This window comes from Pleurodeles waltl, chromosome 3_2 (assembly GCF_031143425.1).
Source record: "Pleurodeles waltl isolate 20211129_DDA chromosome 3_2, aPleWal1.hap1.20221129, whole genome shotgun sequence".
Lineage (NCBI taxonomy): Eukaryota > Metazoa > Chordata > Amphibia > Caudata > Salamandridae > Pleurodeles > Pleurodeles waltl.
This window is the reverse complement of record NC_090441.1, coordinates 73,983,904-74,004,153: the sequence shown is the minus strand read 5'-3', so window position 1 is coordinate 74,004,153 and position 20,250 is coordinate 73,983,904. Positions and strand designations below refer to the sequence as shown.

Below are 20,250 nucleotides of genomic sequence, written 5' to 3'. Positions count from 1 at the left end.
CTTCCCTCTTTACGCTGATCTCAGTCTCTCGTCCTTTTTCACCTTTTTGCTTGCTATATTCTTCTTTTCTTCCTTACTTGGTCCAACCTTCTTATAGCCAGAGATGTCACTTCTCCATTAGTGTTACTTAGGATGGTTGAGAAAACTGTAGAGAAGGTTCTCATTAACTTCATACCCAAATCCAGAGGCGATGCAACCGCACGCACATTTTATACTTTTTTTTAATAACTCAAGAAGAACTGCTAGTGATGGTGTGTCATGCATGTTAGTGTTAACGCATGCAAATACACTTTCAAGGTGAAGACATGTAGTCATTGTTCTGTGCTTGTCTTGGGGTGTTGTGTGAAGGTAAACCACTTCCAAATGATTGGTCTTGCGAGCTGTCCAGAAGACAATTTCATCACGCTTCGTGGGCATCTTTCCTATCTTATTGTTTGTCTGTGGACTGATTACTTGAATGGTAACCTGCAACTGCACTACTGATCCTGCTAGTCTAGTGCTCATGGTTTGTAGCACTTATTGTATTAGTTTCATGTATAAGGAGACTATAATTTGATTCCTACAACGTCAGCAAGTGGTTGGTTCTCAGGACGTGGAAGGGGTGTATATGCAGCTTTTACTGCCCATGTTGCCCTCTCATTATTCAAGAGACCCAATCCAACCTGGTTGTATGTGTGGTAACTCACCAGCAAACTGATTTTAGTGTTATTGGTGAGTTAAAGGGAATTCCAGATACTAGCTTGCACTGTAGTGTGCAGGCAGTGCTCTTGGTGTATAATTCTACAACTGCCCAGAGTCAGCATCTATAGACTTGAATTCCACCCATGAGTAAAATGTGTCACAGGCATGCGCTGTGTGTGTAGGTGTTAAAATTGTAACTTCCCCCTCTCCCCAGTATAACGGACACCTCTATTCTTGAAGTTGTGTAACTGTCTCTTGATAATTTACTCCTATCACAACTGGAGGAGCTGCTATTTTAATTGAACAAACTCAATAAAACATGAGTTTCATAAACATATAAAACCACTGATAGAAATAATCTTTTGAGTCACGCTTGACAAACCCACAGTAATAGGTGCTTCCTTATTCCCTGTAGGAGGAAACCATGATTACTACATGCTTCTTCATATATATTTAATGATGGTTCTCTTGAGTGTGCATATTCAAAGACAATGCAAAGGTCCAAAAATCCAAATTCCCCACATTGGACGCTATGTTGTCTAAACTGAGGCTATGGCCTAGTTGTACAAGGGTTGCTTTCCTACGCACAAGTGCTTGGACTTAGTTCAGTGCCCCAGGGCTTGAGTGTGAAAGTCCAAGTTATTGTAGCTCCATGCAACCCCACTCGACATACTTGTCAATGTGGTGTGCTTTCTGGATTACCAACAGTTCTGAAAAGAGGTCAGGGATGCAGTGGTAATTCAAACCCAATTGCATTCTTTAGTATAGCACACACAAGTACTGTACTAAGAAGACACTATATATAATTTAAAGTGTTTATTTCAACAGGCTCGTCCTATTGTTTAGTACAGGTTATAATTAGAACTGCATTGATGCATGTTACTAGCAGCAGCAATAATATGAAAATTTCTAACATAAATGAAATATTCCTAGCAGCCTAACACCCTTAAGATGTTTTCTGTGTTCTACACTATGAGAGAATGGAGTAGCCGACTTCCCTCTAGATTTTCTTTTAATTCAGCGCATTGCATACCTTTTCACAGCAGAGAAGCTGTGATTATCTGAGTTCAGCGAGGGGAGAGTGTGCCTTTGAAATGAGAACACCTAAGCTGGACTTGCATCCCCTCCTCTCTCTCTTGGCTCTGAATCTGCTTTCAGCATAGAAATGGATGCTTCAGCAGTTTGGCAGACATTCTGAGATAACCTAGGGTGAAGACCTTTCTCCTTCAGAGGATTATGTAGGATTGAGCACTGACTTTTCCCCTACACGGGGGTCTTCCCATTAATCCGAGACATAACCGGTATGAACCAGCATGATGAGTATAAGTCAGCTCATCATACCTTGAAATGTATACATCAGAAAGCATGGCCACTCTAGGTGTTAGCAAGACATTGTTTGGATAAATTGACACTTTCGAGAGTCCTGTGAAAGATAATGACATGCATCATATGGACCAAAGGTGAGTCTGGCTTTGAGAGCTTTATGACACCACTACCACAGAGCTATTCTGAGAGGCTCCATCACGTTTTTGGCTCTGATTCACACCAAAGTTTACATCTTGGATGTAGGAAGCTGGCTATTTATGTAGTGTACCATTGTTAGGGGACAATATGCAGATAGTCCAGACGACTGTTATTGGTCTGGTAGTGTAGGCGAGCAGTCTAGGCTTATCAGAGGGTAGTGTTAAGCATTTGTTGAACACAGAGTCAATAAATAAGACACACACTCATGAAGAAACACAAAAACAATTTTAGTAAAAATTCAAATACTTTTTCAACACCAGAAAAACTTCAAAGAAGGTAAGTACTGTGCTGTATATTGATTTGCAAGTAAGTAGCAGTTTTACTCAAATTTGCTGTTACTCGGTAAAGGCTTACAAGTACTTTTACTGCAACGGGATTCCTTGCAGAGAGTTCTCGGTGTCCTCTTTCATTGTGGGGTGCCATGGGAGCAAGGTCATTTACACCACCAGTAGTACAGTTTTACCTGCCCTGGGGTGTCTGGGTGCTGTGGTGCTGGACGAGCCGGGTGCCTTGCGCACTGCACAGTTGGTGAAGAGGAGGGCCACCCAATCCCCTAGAAACAAGCTGCAGAGGGGTACAAGTCCAGGAGCTCCCAACGGGCGGCTGAGTCAGTGGAGGTCCTGGGGGAAATGAACACAGTTGGTTGTCATAGACCCGGGCTGTGGAGCTCGGGTGCAGCAGGGTTTGGTCGCTGGGTGCTCCTGCATCAAGGCACCCATAATTATTAGGTGGACCTGCTAAGAGGGGACAAAAACAGAGCATCCGGTCCACTCTTGGTGATGGCCTCTGCAATGCCCTCAACGGCTGGTCTCTGGTCAGGCCATTGGAGTCTGGTCTGGACTCAAACGTTGGTTGCTGCAAGGGTTCTGCTGCCCCGGGTATTGGGGCAGTTCGGCTCCGGAAGGTGTTGGGGTCTTCTCACTTGGTATGGAGACGGGTTGGTCCTGCTGGAGCTTGGTGACCCCCTCCTGGGCGGCTGCTGCATTGGTGGACCATAGAACAGTGAAGCGAATTTTGCAGTTGGTGCCTTCAGGGTGTGGGGAAGTGGCTCCTCCAGTTCAAAGAAGATGCTCACAGCTTGACGAAGTGCTGGAGGCTCTCTGAGGCTTTTGGAGGATGCACAGATGCAGGACAGGTTGGGTTGTCATGATTGTTGGGACAGGAGCAGATAAGCAGGCAGGGTTTTGTGCCAAAGTCCACCAGATGTCCATAGTTCTCACATTTTCAGCTCTTTGTGGTCCTTCTTCTTCTTTTTGTTGGACGAATCTGTTCTTCTGGTGTCAGGGGGCCGCCTAAATACTGAATTCAAGGGCTTTTAGGGTAGTAGCCAATGGGCTATTTAACACTGGGGTGACTACACCGCCTATATGACCACTTCCTGTGGGAAGTGGGCATAACCCTGTCCCAGAGTTCCTAGTTCTGCCAAAAACAAGATTGTGGCACCATTTTTTCGTGGAGCACATCGGGCTGCCCACCTTAGGAGTGTGGCTAGCCTGGTAGTGCACCACGTCTACCTGCATAGCTAATCTCCTGCCTGTCCTTGTGCCAAGTGGGCCCCAGGGCAGGGGGTGGCAACTCCAAGGTCTGGAGAAAGCTGGGCTTTCATACCAAAGGCGGCAGGGTCTTTGAATTCCCTGGCCTTGGTATGCATATTCATTAGCCATCCTGCTGGGAGACGTGATAACACCTTCCTCTGGAGCATGCATTGTTTCTGGTTTCTAAGAGCGTGAGCTCTCACATTTAGGAGGCCAGAAACATGTCTGTAGTGGCAGGATGTTTGATGCCATTCAGCTAGCACACTAGAGGATTAATAGGTTTTAGGGGCACCTCTAAGGTGCCCTCTGGGTGCATGTCATAATAAGTCCAAGACTGGCATCATTCTGGATTTATTAAGACGACTGTTTGATACCAAACACCATAGGTTTCAGTGAAACCATTATGTTGCTGGGTCACTTGTGTTGACCAGTGCCCAGTATGTACCCTAAGATGTCTTCCCTGATCACTTGCAGTGTTGAACTAGACATCACAGGGGCATATCTGTTCATGCTCTGCTTTAGTGCTGACTTACATATATTTAGATGCAGTGACTGGGGCATGGCACACAATGTGTATGCCATGTTGTGTTTTCACTCATGGTTTGCACCATGACACGCAGTCTGCGATGACAGGCTAGGTGCAATTTGTAGGGGGGTCCCTTAGGGTGGCACAACACATGCTGCAGCCCTCAGGGACCCTTTCTGGTACCCAGGCTCTAGGTACCAGGGGTACCATTTACTAGGGACTTACAGTTACTAGAGTAGGTGACAATTGTGTACAATCAGACATTTGACCTTGTTTTAGGGAAAGAGCACTGGCATTGGGGACATGTTTAGTAGGAACTCAGTGCACCTCAGTCGAAAAATCTCGGTACCAGTGAGCAAAAAGTGGGGGTGACCATGTTCAAAAGGGGCACTTTCCTACACTGGAGATCACATTGGGGACGATGTCTGCCACATTATGATGGTGACAGTATATGTATATATATATATATATATATATATATATATCTACAAGAGGCAGTGGGATTGAAACTTCCTCCAGTGCAGGGTTCTTCTCTCCCATTGGGTCTCCAGTAGAAGTGATTGGTTCTTTTGATGTGCTTATTTGACATGCTGCAGAGGGCTTGGACCTACAGCTGGCAGACTTCTGTTGAGCCTGAAATGGAGTCCTCACAGAGGTTCTGCGGCTTTCTCCTGCTTCATCTGAGCCCTTACTTCCATTTAACAAAGCCATCATTCTGATGCCCTGTAATAAACAAACAGGTGGCCAAATGCCACAAACCATTGTAATGCAGACCGGTCTTTCTGACATAGCATCCTACTCCTGATAGTCTTGTGCTCCAGACTTCCATCACCAAGATGAACCCCCTATCTTTCCCTAGGACCCTCCCTCACCCAAGACAGGGAGTTAGAGAGGATTGACGTATTCGGGGAACTATTGTTCACTTGGGTGTACTTGGCCTTGAGGTTAGTCTGCACAGTGTGTCTACTAAGCTGATGTAGACCGCCCTCTGGGACATGGCTAGCAAAATTTTGTTGGTGATCCTGGAGGAATTTAGGGCCTTTGTGTCTCAAAGTGTTCAGGATGTGGTCAAATACGTAATTTGTGCTGGTCTGGATACGACTAATTGTTGGAATAAAGCAGTCTGCATCAGTGTGGTACTCTGTTGCCATATGTGGATGAGGTTCTTCTCCTTCTTCTTCTGGCTTCTCCACCCCTCCCACCAGCTTCAGCCATTCTGATGCTACTCAAGAGAGTTGGAATACAGGTCACATCAGGCCCCGTCGCCCCTGCAGCAGTCACCACCCAGGTATTTTGTGACCGCGGAAGGGAGCAAGCAGGTACCATACAGGTCTTCAAGGGCACAGATCTTCCCAGATCCCTACCCCGTGGCATCAGCTGCAAAGCCACTTTAGTTTGTACTTAGTGTTGCATTACCACTCTTTGGGAAACTGCTTCCATCACTTTCTCGCAGGGTGGCAATCCATCACAAACAGGTTCTTCAGGCTTTTCTCTTCCATTCCTTTCCAACCCACCACCACTTCCTCTCACATCAGAGTGTCTTTCAGAGGAACACCTTTCCTTCTTGCTGCAAATAGTGTGTGCTTTACTTTCCAAAAGTGCAATCGAAGGGTTTAATCCTCGGAGATAGGGATGGGTTGTTATGGGTTGTTACTTCGGCTACTTCCTTGTGCCTAAGAAGGATGGAGGCCTTTGTTCTCTTTTAGATCTTCACTCTCGGAGTTCCTTGTTAAGGAAGGACAGATTTAAAATGCTTATGGTGGACAAGGTTCTATCTCTCCTGAACCTGGGCGACTGGATGGTAGCCATAGACACATTCCAGCTAGAGTGTGCATGAGACTCCTTTCTGCCTCTCCTGCCCTGAGTTCCGAAGACAATCAAGAATAAACCAGCCTAAGTCATTCATTTGGCTCTGGATTTGAGCAGGAGAGTTTGCCACCTGGAACATCTGGGCAGGAGTATCTGTCTTCTCATTAAACAACCACTTCTAGAGGACCTTCTTTTGCAGCATTGGGTGGACAATCAGCTTTCTATAGGACTCTCTGGGGCAAAGAAAAGGAAGGCGGTGCAGAAAAGAACTCTGTCAAGCTGGATAGTCCTTTGCATTAAGATCTGCTGCGCATTGGTGAAGAAGCCCCCTTTGGAAGCACTGAGGACTCATTCCACCAGGGCTAATACTACCATCACTGCATTAGCACATGGAGTGCCTGTCCTTGACATGTGCCGGGCCGGGACATGGAGGTCAGTGGATATGTGTGCAAACTACTAATGCCTTTACAGCCAGGTTCACCTGAAAGTGAATTTTGCCTGTTCAGATTTGCAGGCCCTCTTGGTCTCTTCCTCCACGTTGGGAAGTACTGCTTTGGTATCTATTCTAAGGTGAGGAATCTGCAGTGAGAAGTATCCATCAGAAGACCAAGTTACTTCTCTACTGTAATGCTCTTTCTGGTAAATGCTCTATCTAACCGCAAACTTCTCACTGCCCTCCTACCTCCCCATTCTTTAGATGGTCTGTTTTTACTATCTAAAAAGGTCCTAAATCAGCGATCTGCACTCTGATGGTGACAATTATTTTGTGCTCTATCTCAGGGGGAAAGAGTGAACTCAGAAACTGCCATTGGCGTGCAGGAGCGGTGCTGATGTGCGACTGTGCTCCCTCGTTTCTGGGGTAGAACAAAGCCAATGTGGAGTATCTCTGCACCATGTAGTGGCATGCGGGAGCACAGCTGATCCAGTCTGTTGCCTGGGGAATCAACGGTTAGAATATCCACCAGGAAGTGTTACCTGTTTTAACATTCCATGCTGCTCATTCTACTCCATGTCCTTTTTTGTGGCATTGCCAACCTCCTCCTTTGAACATGCCCACATTTCTCAGCTGTTATTTGTCTCGTTTGTGGTCCTCTTCTGCCTTGTCCGATGACCCCATCCACATGCAGCCCAAAAACTCTTTTGCCCTTCTGCGGTTCCACTTCCTCCTTTTATGCCTACCTGATACTCCTTGGAGGACGATGAAAGAATTTCAGATTTAACTGTCTAACTCCGTTTCTGTTTATTATTTTATTTGGGTTGACGAGTATATAACAGGAGATTAGATCAGCAGGTTATTAGTTCCAGTAAAGCAAAACTCTTATGCATCCACTGATGTCTAGACCGACTTCATTTCCTAGGCTCCCAACCTTCCTTACTAGGAAACCACTTCGCCATGAAGACACAGTCACTCCATACACACCAATGCCACTTGATTGCTTGCAGCTGGAAAGAAATAATATTAGAGGAACCTTTGAGCATGTGTAAAAGTTATTATGAAGTTTACAATGCCTTGCAAGTCTTAGTGTTTAAAGGGGCATTTGGAAAACGAAGGGTATATTGCGTTAATTGCAGACTGCACTAATTTACTTTTTTGCTCTTCTATGTTGTTGTGGGACTTGGTAACCAGGATCGAGACGGAAGGTGAGAAGCGGGAACTCTGGAAATACACTCTTGAAAATGCATCTGTGGCAGTGCAGAAAGACGAGCAAGAGCGGGAGCAACACATATATAAGGATGTAAGAATCCCCTTGTAAGGTATTATAATATGTGATGAGAGAGTGACCACTCAGCTGTGTATGAGACTAAGGACGAATACAGAGAAACTATATAAGGTAGCTAACTGAACATCCACATGAGTCATGGATTTTGTAATCATGACCATTCCTATGAACTGTTAATTTGAACTGAAGACTGAATTTTCTGTTTTCTGAGTCTTCGGGTCACCCAAAGTGTTGTCTATGAATGCCAGCCTTGGCAGTCTGTCAATTAGGATCCGGCAGATGATCTGCTGTAACTATTTTGTGCCTCCTTACCCTTGTACCTTTCTAGAGTGACCTTTGGAAGTTGATAGCAACAAGAAGATAAATTATTCAGCCTAATGAGTAATTACATTAATTGGCTTGAAAAAAATGCATGGTTAGACATCTGTCCCTAGTTTCGTAACCTGAGGCTCTGCCCTAAGCACCCTGCTGTTGTCTACAGGCAGCTGTGTTTGGTTAATTTGGGAGCTAACAGGAAATTGTCTACAAAGGCATTAGGTGGACAATGAGGGCCTGTCTGTTCCACTTGCTGCATTTTGACAAGGAACACAGCCCCTCGTTCGTATCCAAGTTGCCTGCACATAGAGGCATACCCACGAGATAGCTAGCTCCTTCTTTGTCTCACTAATGGCATATATAAGTGCTCGTTATGTACTGAGGGCAGGAATGAATTGTTGTGAGACCTATTCTGAGTAGGGGGCAGTACTCTCAAGCAAATGAGCAGTGTCTCCCCTGGGGGCAGCAACTACTGTGCAGTCTTACAGTGGGACTCAGTAATACCAGGGTGGGGTGCTGTCATGGAGGATGATTACTGATATGTCTGCTGGGGTCCAGATTTCAGAATAGCGATCGCTAGCAGGATGTGCTTACCGATGCAATGCATGTTGAAGACATTGGGCTTTATTTATGAATCGGCGATGTCCTTCACCACCCTGGTGAATGACTGCCTGCCATATTCAGAGATCATCTCCAAGCAGGCTCCTCTGAAGGCACTGTTGCTTTGCTGAAGGTTTTTGGTTTTCTATATCAAATTCACAGAATAGTAGTTTATTTATATTTGTTGTTGTTAGGGGCTGCCAAACTACATAAGGCCGATAAACTGAGATACTTGGACCGATAGCCTGCTGTCTGTGGGGTGGCAAGTTAAAGGTTTCTGGTGGAAACATGACAGTTTGCCAACTCTAAACAGCACTGATGAGCCAGCAATCTGTCGGACAGGGTAGGCAGCCATGTTTGTGGTGCCCGATTATATTTATTGGTGGGATTAACGTTTGCTATGAATACAAGTATTGGCACGGTCTGTGTTGGGTCAGTTCTAATTGTTGCCAGTCTATTACGGAGTACTAGGGCTATACTGAATGACACTGTTTGAGGAGGTACATTCATTACTGACTGTTTACTAATATTGCTACTGGGGGTAATCATTATTGATGCACTGTGTCTACTGTATCAGTGCTTACAAGCACAGTGATAAGGGTAAGAGTATCTCCCACATTGTCTTCTCAGGACAGTTATTTCTGGCACAGTGCCTGCTGTTGTCAGTGATTGCTCATGCGGTTTCCTCTGGCTTGCTGAAACAAGGCCTACTGATGTCATTAATTACTGAGGGTAGCAATCATTGTGCCAGTTCACAGCTATAATAATTTTTGACCGTAGAAATTATTGGCACCAGCAGACACTTGTCTCTTGTCCCTACTACCCCTCTATAAACATTGTACAATAATAATTGTTAGACAAAGATAGTCAGTGCAGGATTTCACCCCGTAAGGCTTGTGCAGTAATTTCAGAGCAGTCTGTGATGCACACTGGTTTATGTACAGTGTCTGCTCTTACCAACGATTACTGTCTAAGTAGGGATTACTGAACATACTTGCATGTAAGGGCTTGTGTGAGAAGATTTAGTGTCTGAAAAGGGATTTGCAGGCTTTATTTAGATGCATGAAGCAGTAGTGAATGGATTGCAAGTTATTGATGAAACTGTTTCACTGAGAGATTACAGTGTGTTCAAATGTTGAAAGAGCTGACTGGGGGTGTGATAAAAGTGCTGGAACCGGTATGAAGTGATTGCACTGAAAGGTGATAACGAACAATTGCCTTCATAGAGATCATTACATGGTATGACCAACCTGGTAGGGATTGCAAGACTTAGTTGGGGAAATATATGGTGTTAAGAAACTATGGCCTTCATTATGACTTAGGCAGTCTTTTTACAAGACCGCCAAAGCCGTGGGCGCCAGAAGACCGCAGTGCTGGCGGTCTTCCGACCACCATATTAAGAGTATTGCTGGATTTCTGCCACATTTTGGGCGGAAATCCAGCAGTAGTCATGCTGGTAGTCGGAGGCGCTGTGGCGATTCCACCACCGGCCCCGCCCCGCCAGTATGACTCCACCAGCCCTATTATGTACAATAACATGGCCTGGCGGTCTCCTGCTGGTGGGGCACTGCCGGCGGTGGAAGCGGCCCTACCCGTTCTCTACCGGACAACCTCCTCCGTGAACCAGGTAAGTTGATTGTCCGATGCTGGGGGTGGGAGGGTGTTGTGTGTGAGTGTGTGGTGTCTGCGTGTGTGCATGAATGTGTGTATGCGTGGTTGTATTTGTGTCTAAGTGTTGAAGTGAGTGCGTGTGTGCATGTATTTTTTGCATGTATGCGTTCTTGCGTGTGAGTATGCATGGTTGAATGCATGTATGAGTGCTGAGGTGAATGTGAGTATGGATGCGTGTGAGTGAATGCGTGTATGTAAGTGTAGGTGAATAAGTGTATGCGTGGTACGTGTAAGTGTCTGTGCATGTATGCGGGGAGGGGGGCGCTATGTATGGAGGGGAGGGGGGTATTAGGGCTTGCTGGGGGAGGCATCTACCAGTGACAGGGAAGAAATTCCTTGTCACCGGTAGCCTTTCCGCCATAGTTTTCATGACGGTGCTACCGCTGCAGAAACCCTGGTGGAAATGCTGCTCCTAATACCGCCGGCAGTCTTCTGTGGACCACCAGTTCGGAGGTGATCATCTCTGGCCCAGCGGTATGAGTGGAGATGTGGCGGGTTGGCAGCCACCAACTCGCCACACTCATAATGTGGCGGTCTTCATCACCAGCCTATTGGCGGTGGGACCGCCACCTTTACCCTGGCGGTCTTCATAATGACCCCCATAGTGTTTGTACAAAAATTCACATAAACTGTGAAAGTGTAAGGTTTGAAGAAAACAAATCATTCAGTTATGGGGATAAGAAGCAGCTCCCTCCTCACAATGAGTACACAGAAATGCATAGCATGCAGTCACATAAAGGTACACAGCCCCTCTCTGCCCCTTGAAGTTGCAATAATTATATATGATGAAAGGGGGTATATATATATAATCCATCAAACGGTCCTAATTGCAGCGCACATTTCTCACTGGTGCACATGTAAGGAACGGACCATTCCTCTTCAATCACCAAAACAAACAATTGTAATGTTGCACGCCAGGAGAATTTATTCACTTCATCCAATAGTGTACTTCACCAAACACCACCACCTACGCGTTTTGACCACTCGGTCTTGCATCAAGTGGTCGAAACGCGTAGGTGGTGGTGTATGCTGAATAAACTTTCCTGGAGTGCAACTTTAAAATGGTTTTCAATTGTTTGTTTCGGGGAGATACACACACATATATTCTCACTGGTAAAAACAAAGGTTAAAGTGACGATCTAGTTAGGTGAAAATGTGGTTTACATGTAACATTTTGAACAAAAAAAAACAACAGAATTTCAGATGTCATGAGTGATGTAAGATGTGAGGTCATAAGCAGTGCATGGTGAGGGTGTGAGTTATTTCAGAAAGTCAAAGAAGATATTACCAGTAGAGTGCTTGAATAAATAGTCACCAGTTGCTCAAGCTTCACTTTAGCAAACATGAGTTTCTTCAGCACTGCCAATCTAATTTCCATCTATGTCACAGAACAGACACTGCCTTATTGGACATTACGGACACAGTGTTGAAGTTGCCGCATCTATAGGTACTTCTGCTGTTAGTTCCAAGTCATTTTCTGTACCACCTCTCCCCAAAAGAGTTGCAGCACTGGGTACTCCCAAAGTATGAGGAATGACGTGCCATCTTGCCCACATCTCCGGACGCACAGTATAGAGTCTGGTCTCCCCATTTTCTGGAGTAGCATCCTAGATTAATACGACCTATGGAGGATTCTAAGCTGTATCAACCAGCTATGGGCACAAACCACTACTTCCTGGGGACTTTGCAGGGCTTCAGCCCAATCATCATCATCTAGTTTTCCCAGGTCTCCCTTCCAGGCCTTCTTCAGTACCACTTGTGGGGTCAGGGGAGTTATTAACAAGTTTTGTTTATACAGTGGAGGTTGCATTATCCATTATGGGTTCCACCAGTAAACGATCCTCAAGCGGAGCAGCCTCTGGTATTACCAGTATTTACGATGTTCTGTCAGTCTCTGATTCATCTGGGGATTGACCCCAAGTCGACCCTGCTGCTTTGCATAGTCTTTTGTGTGTGTCATGATTTGGTCAGGAGGTAGGTTGTATGCCTGCTTCAGTTATTGAAATGCCATAAATGATCTGGAACCATACATCTATCTGTGTGATCACATCATTGTGCCATTGCTTTACAATAGCCACAACTTTGAACATTTGAATAACGGAAGGAACCAAGTAAAAATTCCTGAGGCATGCACGTCCTGTTGCTTAGGTTTTTGCAGGTATCTATGCCAGCAGTATTTGGCTGTGTATAGCAAAAGTGGGGTATCTGAGTATAAGTGTCACGTTCCTAGGAACAATAAGGCACACTCACTCCTTTTAGGGTGGGCATAACATATTTGTACTTCTGGGTTACTGCCTGCCATCAACCACAGGATATCACCCATTGGAGTGGAGTCTCTAAGTATTATATTTGGAAGTCTGGAACAATAGTCCCCCTTTGTCTGTTAGAAAAAGCAGTTTGGCAAGAGCAACTCTATGCCAATCCCCTAGAGTGCATTTAAAATCTGTTATATGATGATATAGTGAGGATACTTCATGTTTGTAACCTATACTAAATCATTCTTATTGCCATCCTTACAATAAGGAGAACTATATGTAAGAAATTATTGAAATTCTTCTGTTGTGACCATGTCCTTAGGTTCTTGGTCTCACAAATAATCACTTCTTTGTTCAGATAACATTAGGAATAGGTAATATGCCCTTTAGGTCGAACATTCTAAAACTGTTTAATGAATATCTTGTTTTGTAAGAAATGTGTTGCCAGTGTTGTGTCCAGTCTTGCCCTACTAAAAGTTAGCAATTTAGTATGAAGAAGCTTTCCGTTTGGACACCGGTAGTCCCAATTATGACACCGGTAGTCTCAATTTTTAAACCACATCTTGGCTCTCAAAATGATTCTTTTCCAATGAAAGAATCTTTAGGAGACTTTCATCCAAATAAGCAAACAACATAATTCCTATTTTGGTAAACTGAGTAGCAGGCAGGGCCCTCAAGTTTGTGAACACTCTTTCGGCACAGCTTAGACAAATTCATGCTCCTTTGTTTAGAACCATCTGATTGAAAACGATCACATTTTGGTTTGTGTTATTATTCAGTCCCTGCGAGTTAGAAGCTCTGTTTCCTAGTGTCTCTGATTGTCCACCTTTCTCAAAAGTTAAGAGGAGCATTACCACTCACTTTTCTGTTTGACGAAGGAGTTTGTTCACTAATATATGTCTTTTTGTGGACAATGTCTTGGAGTGGAGTTAAAATCTAAAACATGCCACTTCTGATGGATACAACTACCTGTGGATTCCTCGCCTTATGAATTCGTCCTTGCGTCAGCATCCGACGGAAAGTCTTCTTCCTAGCTGTTCACGTCGACGAGGACGTCTTAATGGCACGGTTCCACGTGACTCCGTCTGACGTCAACGTGCCAATAAGAGGTCCTCGTCGGCGTACTGACGTCAGTTTTCCTTTTTTCCGTGCCTTCGACGTCAACGGTTTTTCTTCCTGGCTCGTTGATAACTGTAGCGCTTTTTGGTGGTTACAATGTCGACTCCAAAAAAGTCCGGTTTCAAGCCGTGTAGAGAATGTGGGGGTCGAATGTCAGTGACCGACCCCCATTCGGATTGTATTTGGTGCCTTAGTTCGGAGCATGATGTAGAAGGATGCTCTTCGTGCCAGAGCATGAATCCGAAAGCTCTGAAGGAGCGTGAGGTGAAGCTCTTCTTGGCAAAAGCGAAGAAGAAGGGCCATAAGAAGGATTCCTCCCATTCTTCTCCCAAAAGGCATAAAAAGCGGCGTCATCATGACTCTCGGCGCCGTCATGACTCTCGCCGCCGTTCGGAGCGGAGCCGATCGAGGTCTCGATCTTCTCGATGTCAGAAGACATGGGAGATGAGCCCTACTGTCACGCCTCAACCCGAGAGTCCGGAGTTGTCGCCGGCGCCATCCGTATTTGAGGTCGTTCAGGGTAGCCCTCAGTTTTCGCCGGCGTCGAGGGAGCCTGATGTACAGCAGACCTCTGCTCAACAGTACCCGGCTTTCCTGGCTCCAGGGACGGATCCGGTTGCATTTCTGAATGCAATGTATGCCATGTTCCAATCCATGGCCCCTGCTGGTGCACCGGCGGGTCCCACGGGACCATTGCCGTTTAATTTGGGTTCTCCGGCGCCGTACAAGGCTGCTCTATTCATGCCCTTCTGCCCTTCAGAGACTGGCGGTTCGGCGCCGAGGGTATCCCCTGGCAGGAGTCCTCCTCTGGTGACGGTGGATGCTTCTCCGCATCATCCGACGTCGTTGTTGTCCCCATCCAGAGCGGCTCCATCACCTTCCTGCCAACCGACTCCGAGAAGGTCATCGGTCGACTCCGTGTCGACGCCGGCTCCGGCGTCGGGTGAGTCTAGGAGTCGTCCATCTCCTCCTGGGCACTTTCGGCATTCGAAGTCGTCGCGTCGATGGATTCTTTGTCGACGTCGGCCTTAGAGACGCATCTTCGATCTCGGAGGAAGGCTTTGAGACTTTTGGAGGAAGAGGAATATAGACAGTTGGAGGAAGGCGAGATTGAGCCTTCGGATGAGTTTCAGGGTCTTGCCACTGCAAGTGGTCTGGATACTTCCCCAGAGTGGGACATTGCGTCTCCGGGGGAGTTTACTGAAGAGGCCGCTTCCTTCCATTCAGTGGTGAAGAAGGCAGCGGAGTACCTGGATTTACCTTTGTCTGTGGCAGAGGTGAAAACTAACCTGCTCACAGAGATACTACATCCCTCCTCGTCCAGTGCTGACCCTTTGTTGCCTTTCAATGAGGCTTTAACGGAGCCTATTCTAGACTTGTGGAAGAAGCCGGTAACAACTCCGGCTGTGAACAGGGCAGTGACGAGGAGACATAGGGGCGCACCAACAGATCCGTTTTTTCTATCATGACATCCAACTCCGGAAAGCTTAGTAGTACAAGTGTCATGTTCTGCAAGGTCTGCTCCTGGGACTTTCCCTGGAGTCCCTACTGATAGGGATTCCAAAAGGATGGAGCAGTCTTCAAAAAAGATCTTTTCATCTTGTAGTATGGCGCTTAAGGCTACTAATTCTACCTGTGTGCTGGGCAGAAACGTCCACGCCCTTATGGACTCCTCTAAAGCGATGGCGAAAGAACTGCCACAAGAGATGTAGAAATCGTTTGGTTCCCTTTTTATGGATGCGCAGGCAGCTGCTCAGCAAATAATACAATCTGGCCTGGACACTTCAGATTCCATAGCCAGGTCCATGGGAACATCTGTGGCTACTAGGAGGCATGCATGGTTAAGGTCCTCTGGTTTTTCTTCAGATGTTCAATCCACCCTAATGGATCTACCATTCGATGGAGAGAAGTTGTTTGGGGACCAGGCGGACTCTGCCCTTGAACGGTTTAAGGACTGTCGGGTGACAGCTAAGTCCTTGGGCTTACAGACATCGACTGCAATGCCTTATAGACCTTTTCGTAGGTTTCGGGGGTTTACTCAAGGCTCTGTCTTTCGGAGGTCGCAGTCCTACGCCCAGCAACCTGCCAATCCGCCCTATCGTGCCTTTAGAGGGCGGGGTAGGGGTAGAGCTAGAGGTCCAGCCCAGCAGCTGTCATCTTCTTCATCCTCCTCTGGTGGACAACAGCAGAAGCAGCCCTAGTTTTCCCCACTTTATCAACCATTCTTCTCCTGTAGGGGGAAGATTAAGTCTTTTTCTGCAGAAATGGAAGTCGATTACAACAGACTCGTGTGTGCTAGGAATTGTGGAAAAGGGCTATGCTCTCCCCTTTCAGGAGTTCCCCCCTCCCTTTCCCCCCATCCCTCCTTTTGTTCAGAAGACCATCTTCTGTTGTTACAACAGGAGGTTGTCACCATGTTGGCAAAAGGTGCTATAGAGTTGGTGCCGTTGCAGGAAAGGGGTCAGGGGTGTTATTCAAGATATTTCCTGATTCGCAAAGTGGACGGTCGTTTACGGCCGATCCTAGACTTGAGGATTTTGAATTTATTCCTCAAGCAGGAAAAATTCAAAATGCTGACCCTAGCGCAGGTTCTTTTAGCGTTGAACGAAGGAGACTGGATGGTGTCTGTCGACTTGCAGGACGCGTACTTTCATGTCCCGATAATCAAGTCGCACAGGAAGTATCTCCGGTTTGTGGTCGGAACGCAACACTACCAGTTTGCGGTCCTTCTGTTTGGACTTACTTCAGCACCTCGGGTTTTCACAAAGGTGATGGCAGTTGTTGCAGCACATCTCAGAAAGAGGGAAGTAGCGGTTTTTCCCTACCTGGACGATTGGTTGATCAAAGCCAAGTCTCCAGAGCTTGTGTTGTCTCATCTGCGAATGACAACACAGTTGTTGTTCGATCTGGGCTTTTCAGTAAATGTACCCAAATCTCACCTGGAGCCCTCTCAATGCCTCCTGTTCATAGGGGCAGTACTGGACACAACAATGTTTCGGGCCTACCCCCCGCCTCAGTGGGTTCAGGACATTTAGGCGCTGATTCCATTGTTTCAGGTTGGAGCGGCAGTTCCAGTCCTCAAGGTCTTATGCCTGCTAGGTCTGTTTGCTTCTTGCATTCTGTTGGTCACTCACGCTCGCTGGCATATGAGGGCTCTTCAGTGGTTCCAGCACAAAGGGGATCTCCGGGATTCAATAAAGATCTCCAAGGACGCTGTAGCGGATCTTCATTGGTGGACAGTGGACGGCAACCTTTCCCAAGGAAAACCGTTTTCACTACCACCTCCTGTGGCCACAGTAATATCGGATGCTTCCACTCTAGGGTGGGGAGCTCATCTGGGGGACCTGGAGGTCAAGGGTCTTTGGTCTCCAGCGGAACAGATGTTGCATATCAATCTGTTGGAATTGCGGGCAGTACGTTTGGCGCTCAAGGCCTTCCTCCCTACCCTTCGCGGTCAGTCAGTTCAGATCTTGACAGACAATACTACCGCGATGTGGTATATAAACAAGCAGGAAGGAGTGGGGTTGTACCTTCTTTGCAGAGAAGCCTTGCAGATTTGCTTAATAGCAAATCATTTGGCCGGAGTTCTGAATGTACGTGCGGACGGTCTCAGTCGTCACTTCTTGATAGATCACGAGTGGCATCTCCATCCAGACCTGGTCCTCCAAATCTTCGGGATGCGGGGCACTCCTCAGGTGGATTTATTCGCCACTCAAGAGAACACGCATTGCCCGTTGTTCTGCAGCCTCCAGTATCTGTTGCAAGGAGCATTGGGGGATGCGTTTCAGATGTCCTGGAGCGGCCAGTTGCTTTATGCGTTTCCCCCCATACCCTTGATTCCTCGGGTTCTGAGGAAGGTTCGTCAAGATCGGGCCCAAGTCATCTTGGTGGCTCCAGACTGGCCGAGAAGGGTATGGTATACAGACCTTCTTCAACTCTCGCAGTGCCCTCCGCTCCGTCTCCCGCTCAGGGCAGACCTACTCTTACAGTCACAGGGGCAGGTTCTATACCCCCACCTCCAGAGCCTGCACCTTCATGCCTGGAGATTGAACCGGGCAACCTGAGTTCGTTTTCTCTCCCACCTGATGTAGTGGATGTTATTCTATCGTCCAGGCGACACTCCACTAAATCCATTTATGCCGGCAGGTGGGCAAAATTTGTGGTTTGGTGTGGAGAGAATCAAAAAGATCCCTTGAAGGCCCACCTTTCTGATATTCTTTTATTTGCTCTTAGTTTGGCAAAGAAAGGCTGTACGGTGACTACGGTTAAGGGCTATTTGGGGGCTCTGTCGGCGTTTCTTTGCCTTCCGGACCAGCCTTCTTTGTTTAAGTCTCCAATTGTAAATAGGTTTCTTAAAGGTTTGGTGAATAAATTTCCTCCTGTGCCCTTTCACATGCCTCAATGGGACTTGAATCTGGCATTGACATTCTTGATGGGTTCACCTTTCGAGCCCATGCACTCATGTCCATTGAGATATTTGGTCTTAAAGACTGTTTTCTTAATTGCGATCACATCTGCTAGGAGAATTGGAGAGCTTCAAGCCCTTTCAGTTAAACCTCCTTTTACCATGTTTTTCCCTGATAAAGTGGTACTGAAACCCAGAGCTGCTTTTCTGCTGAAAGTTGTCACTCCTTTTCATATAGGGCAGTCTATTACCCTATCCTCGTTCTACCCTCCTCCCCACCCTTCTAAAGATGAAGAGAGGCTACATAGGCTGGATCCTAAAAGGGCGCTGAGCTTCTACCTGGAGAGGACTAAAGACTTTCGCCTGGATGATCAGCTGTTTGTTGGGTATGTTGGACAGCGAAAGGGCAGAGCGGTCCAGAAGCGTACACTCTCCAGGTGGGTCATCTTGTGTATTAAGATTTGTTACTCTCTGGCGAACAAAGTTCCTCCTGAAGGTATCAGGGCCCATTCTACTAGGGCTAAGTCTGCATCCTCGGCCCTAGCGAGAGGAGTTCCGTTAGTAGATATATGCAAAGCGGCAACTTGGGCGTCCCTCCATACCTTCGTAAAACATTATTGTCTAGACTATGAAGTGAGGAGGGACGGTCATTTTGCTCGTTCGGTATTGCAATATTTCTTGGTGTAATCAGGCAGGCACCCACCACCGAGTGCAGTACTGCTTGGGACTCTATTCATAAGGTGAGGAATCCACAGGTAGTTGTATCCATCAGAAGAACAAGTTATTTACCTTCGGTAACTCTTTTTCTGGTGGATACACTAGCTACAATGTGGATTCCTCATGGTCCCTCCTGCCTCCCCGTTGCCTGCCTGATTTCACAGTTATCTTGCAGTAACTGGAAATATGTTTCTTTATATATTTGTATATACATGTATTTTAAGGTGACTATGTAAATATATGAGTTTAATGGACAATGTTATTGTGTCTGCATATATATATATACATTTATGGTTTTTGATGGGTCGGTATTCACCTGTTCGCCTCAAAGGCACGAAAAAAATGAGGTGAAACTGACGTCAGTACGCCGACGAGGACCTCTTATTGGCATGTTGACGTCAGACGGAGTCACGTGGAGCCGTGCCATTATGACGTCCTCGTCGACGTGAATAGCTAGGAAGAAGGCTTTCCGTCGGATGCTGATGCAAGGACAAATTCATAAGGTGAGGAATCCACAGGTAGCTAGTGTATCCACCAGAAAAAGCGTTACCGAAGGTAAGTAACTTGTTCTTTTCGCCTTTTTACAAGATCCACTTGTTGGAGGATATGTCTACCTCTTTGTGAGTGTAGGAGGCTGGACTGGCTTGTAGTGAGTACCAAGGGGTACTTACACCTTGCACCAGGCCCAGGTATCCCTTATTAGTGTATAGGGGTGTCTAGCAGCTTAGGCTGATAGAAAAGGTAGCTTAGCAGAGCAGATTAGGCTGAACTAGGAGACGAGTGAAGCTCCTACAGTATCACTAGTGTCACTTGCACAATATCATAAGAAAACACAATACACAGATATACTAAAAATAAAGGTACTTTATTTTTATGACAATATGCCAAAGTATCTCAGTGAGTACTCTCAGTATGAGGATAGCCAATATACACAAGATATATGTACACAATACCAAAAATATGCAGTATAGCAATAGAAAACAGTGCAAACAATGTATAGTTACAATAGGATGCAATGGGGACACATAGGGATAGGGGCAACACAAACCATATACTCCAAAAGTGGAATGCGAACCACGAATGGACCCCAAACCTATGTGACCTTGTAGAGGGTCGCTGGGACTGTAAGAAAACAGTGAGGGTTAGAAAAATAGCCCACCTCAAGACCCTGAAAAGTGAGTGCAAAGTGCACTAAAAGTTCCCCAAAGAGCACAGAAGTCGTGATAGGGGAATTCTGCAGGAAAGACCAAAACCAGCAATGCAACAACGATGGATTTCCAGACGAGGGTACCTGTGGAACAAGGGGACCAAGTCCAAAAGTCACGATCAAGTCGAGAGTGGGCAGATGCCCAGGAAATGCCAGCTGTGGGTG

General features: G+C 46.4%; 1 protein-coding gene across 1 annotated transcript in view; it reads left to right on the top strand.

The window, feature by feature from the left end:
* The window catches only part of MKS1 (MKS transition zone complex subunit 1), a 225,202-nt gene that overhangs the window by 102,829 nt on the left and 102,123 nt on the right, over window positions 1-20,250 (top strand). Inside the window, exon 8 of the mRNA XM_069226780.1 lies at window positions 7,703-7,811. Coding sequence (XP_069082881.1) covers window positions 7,703-7,811 — 109 coding nt within the window. The remainder of the gene's footprint in view (window positions 1-7,702; window positions 7,812-20,250) is intronic.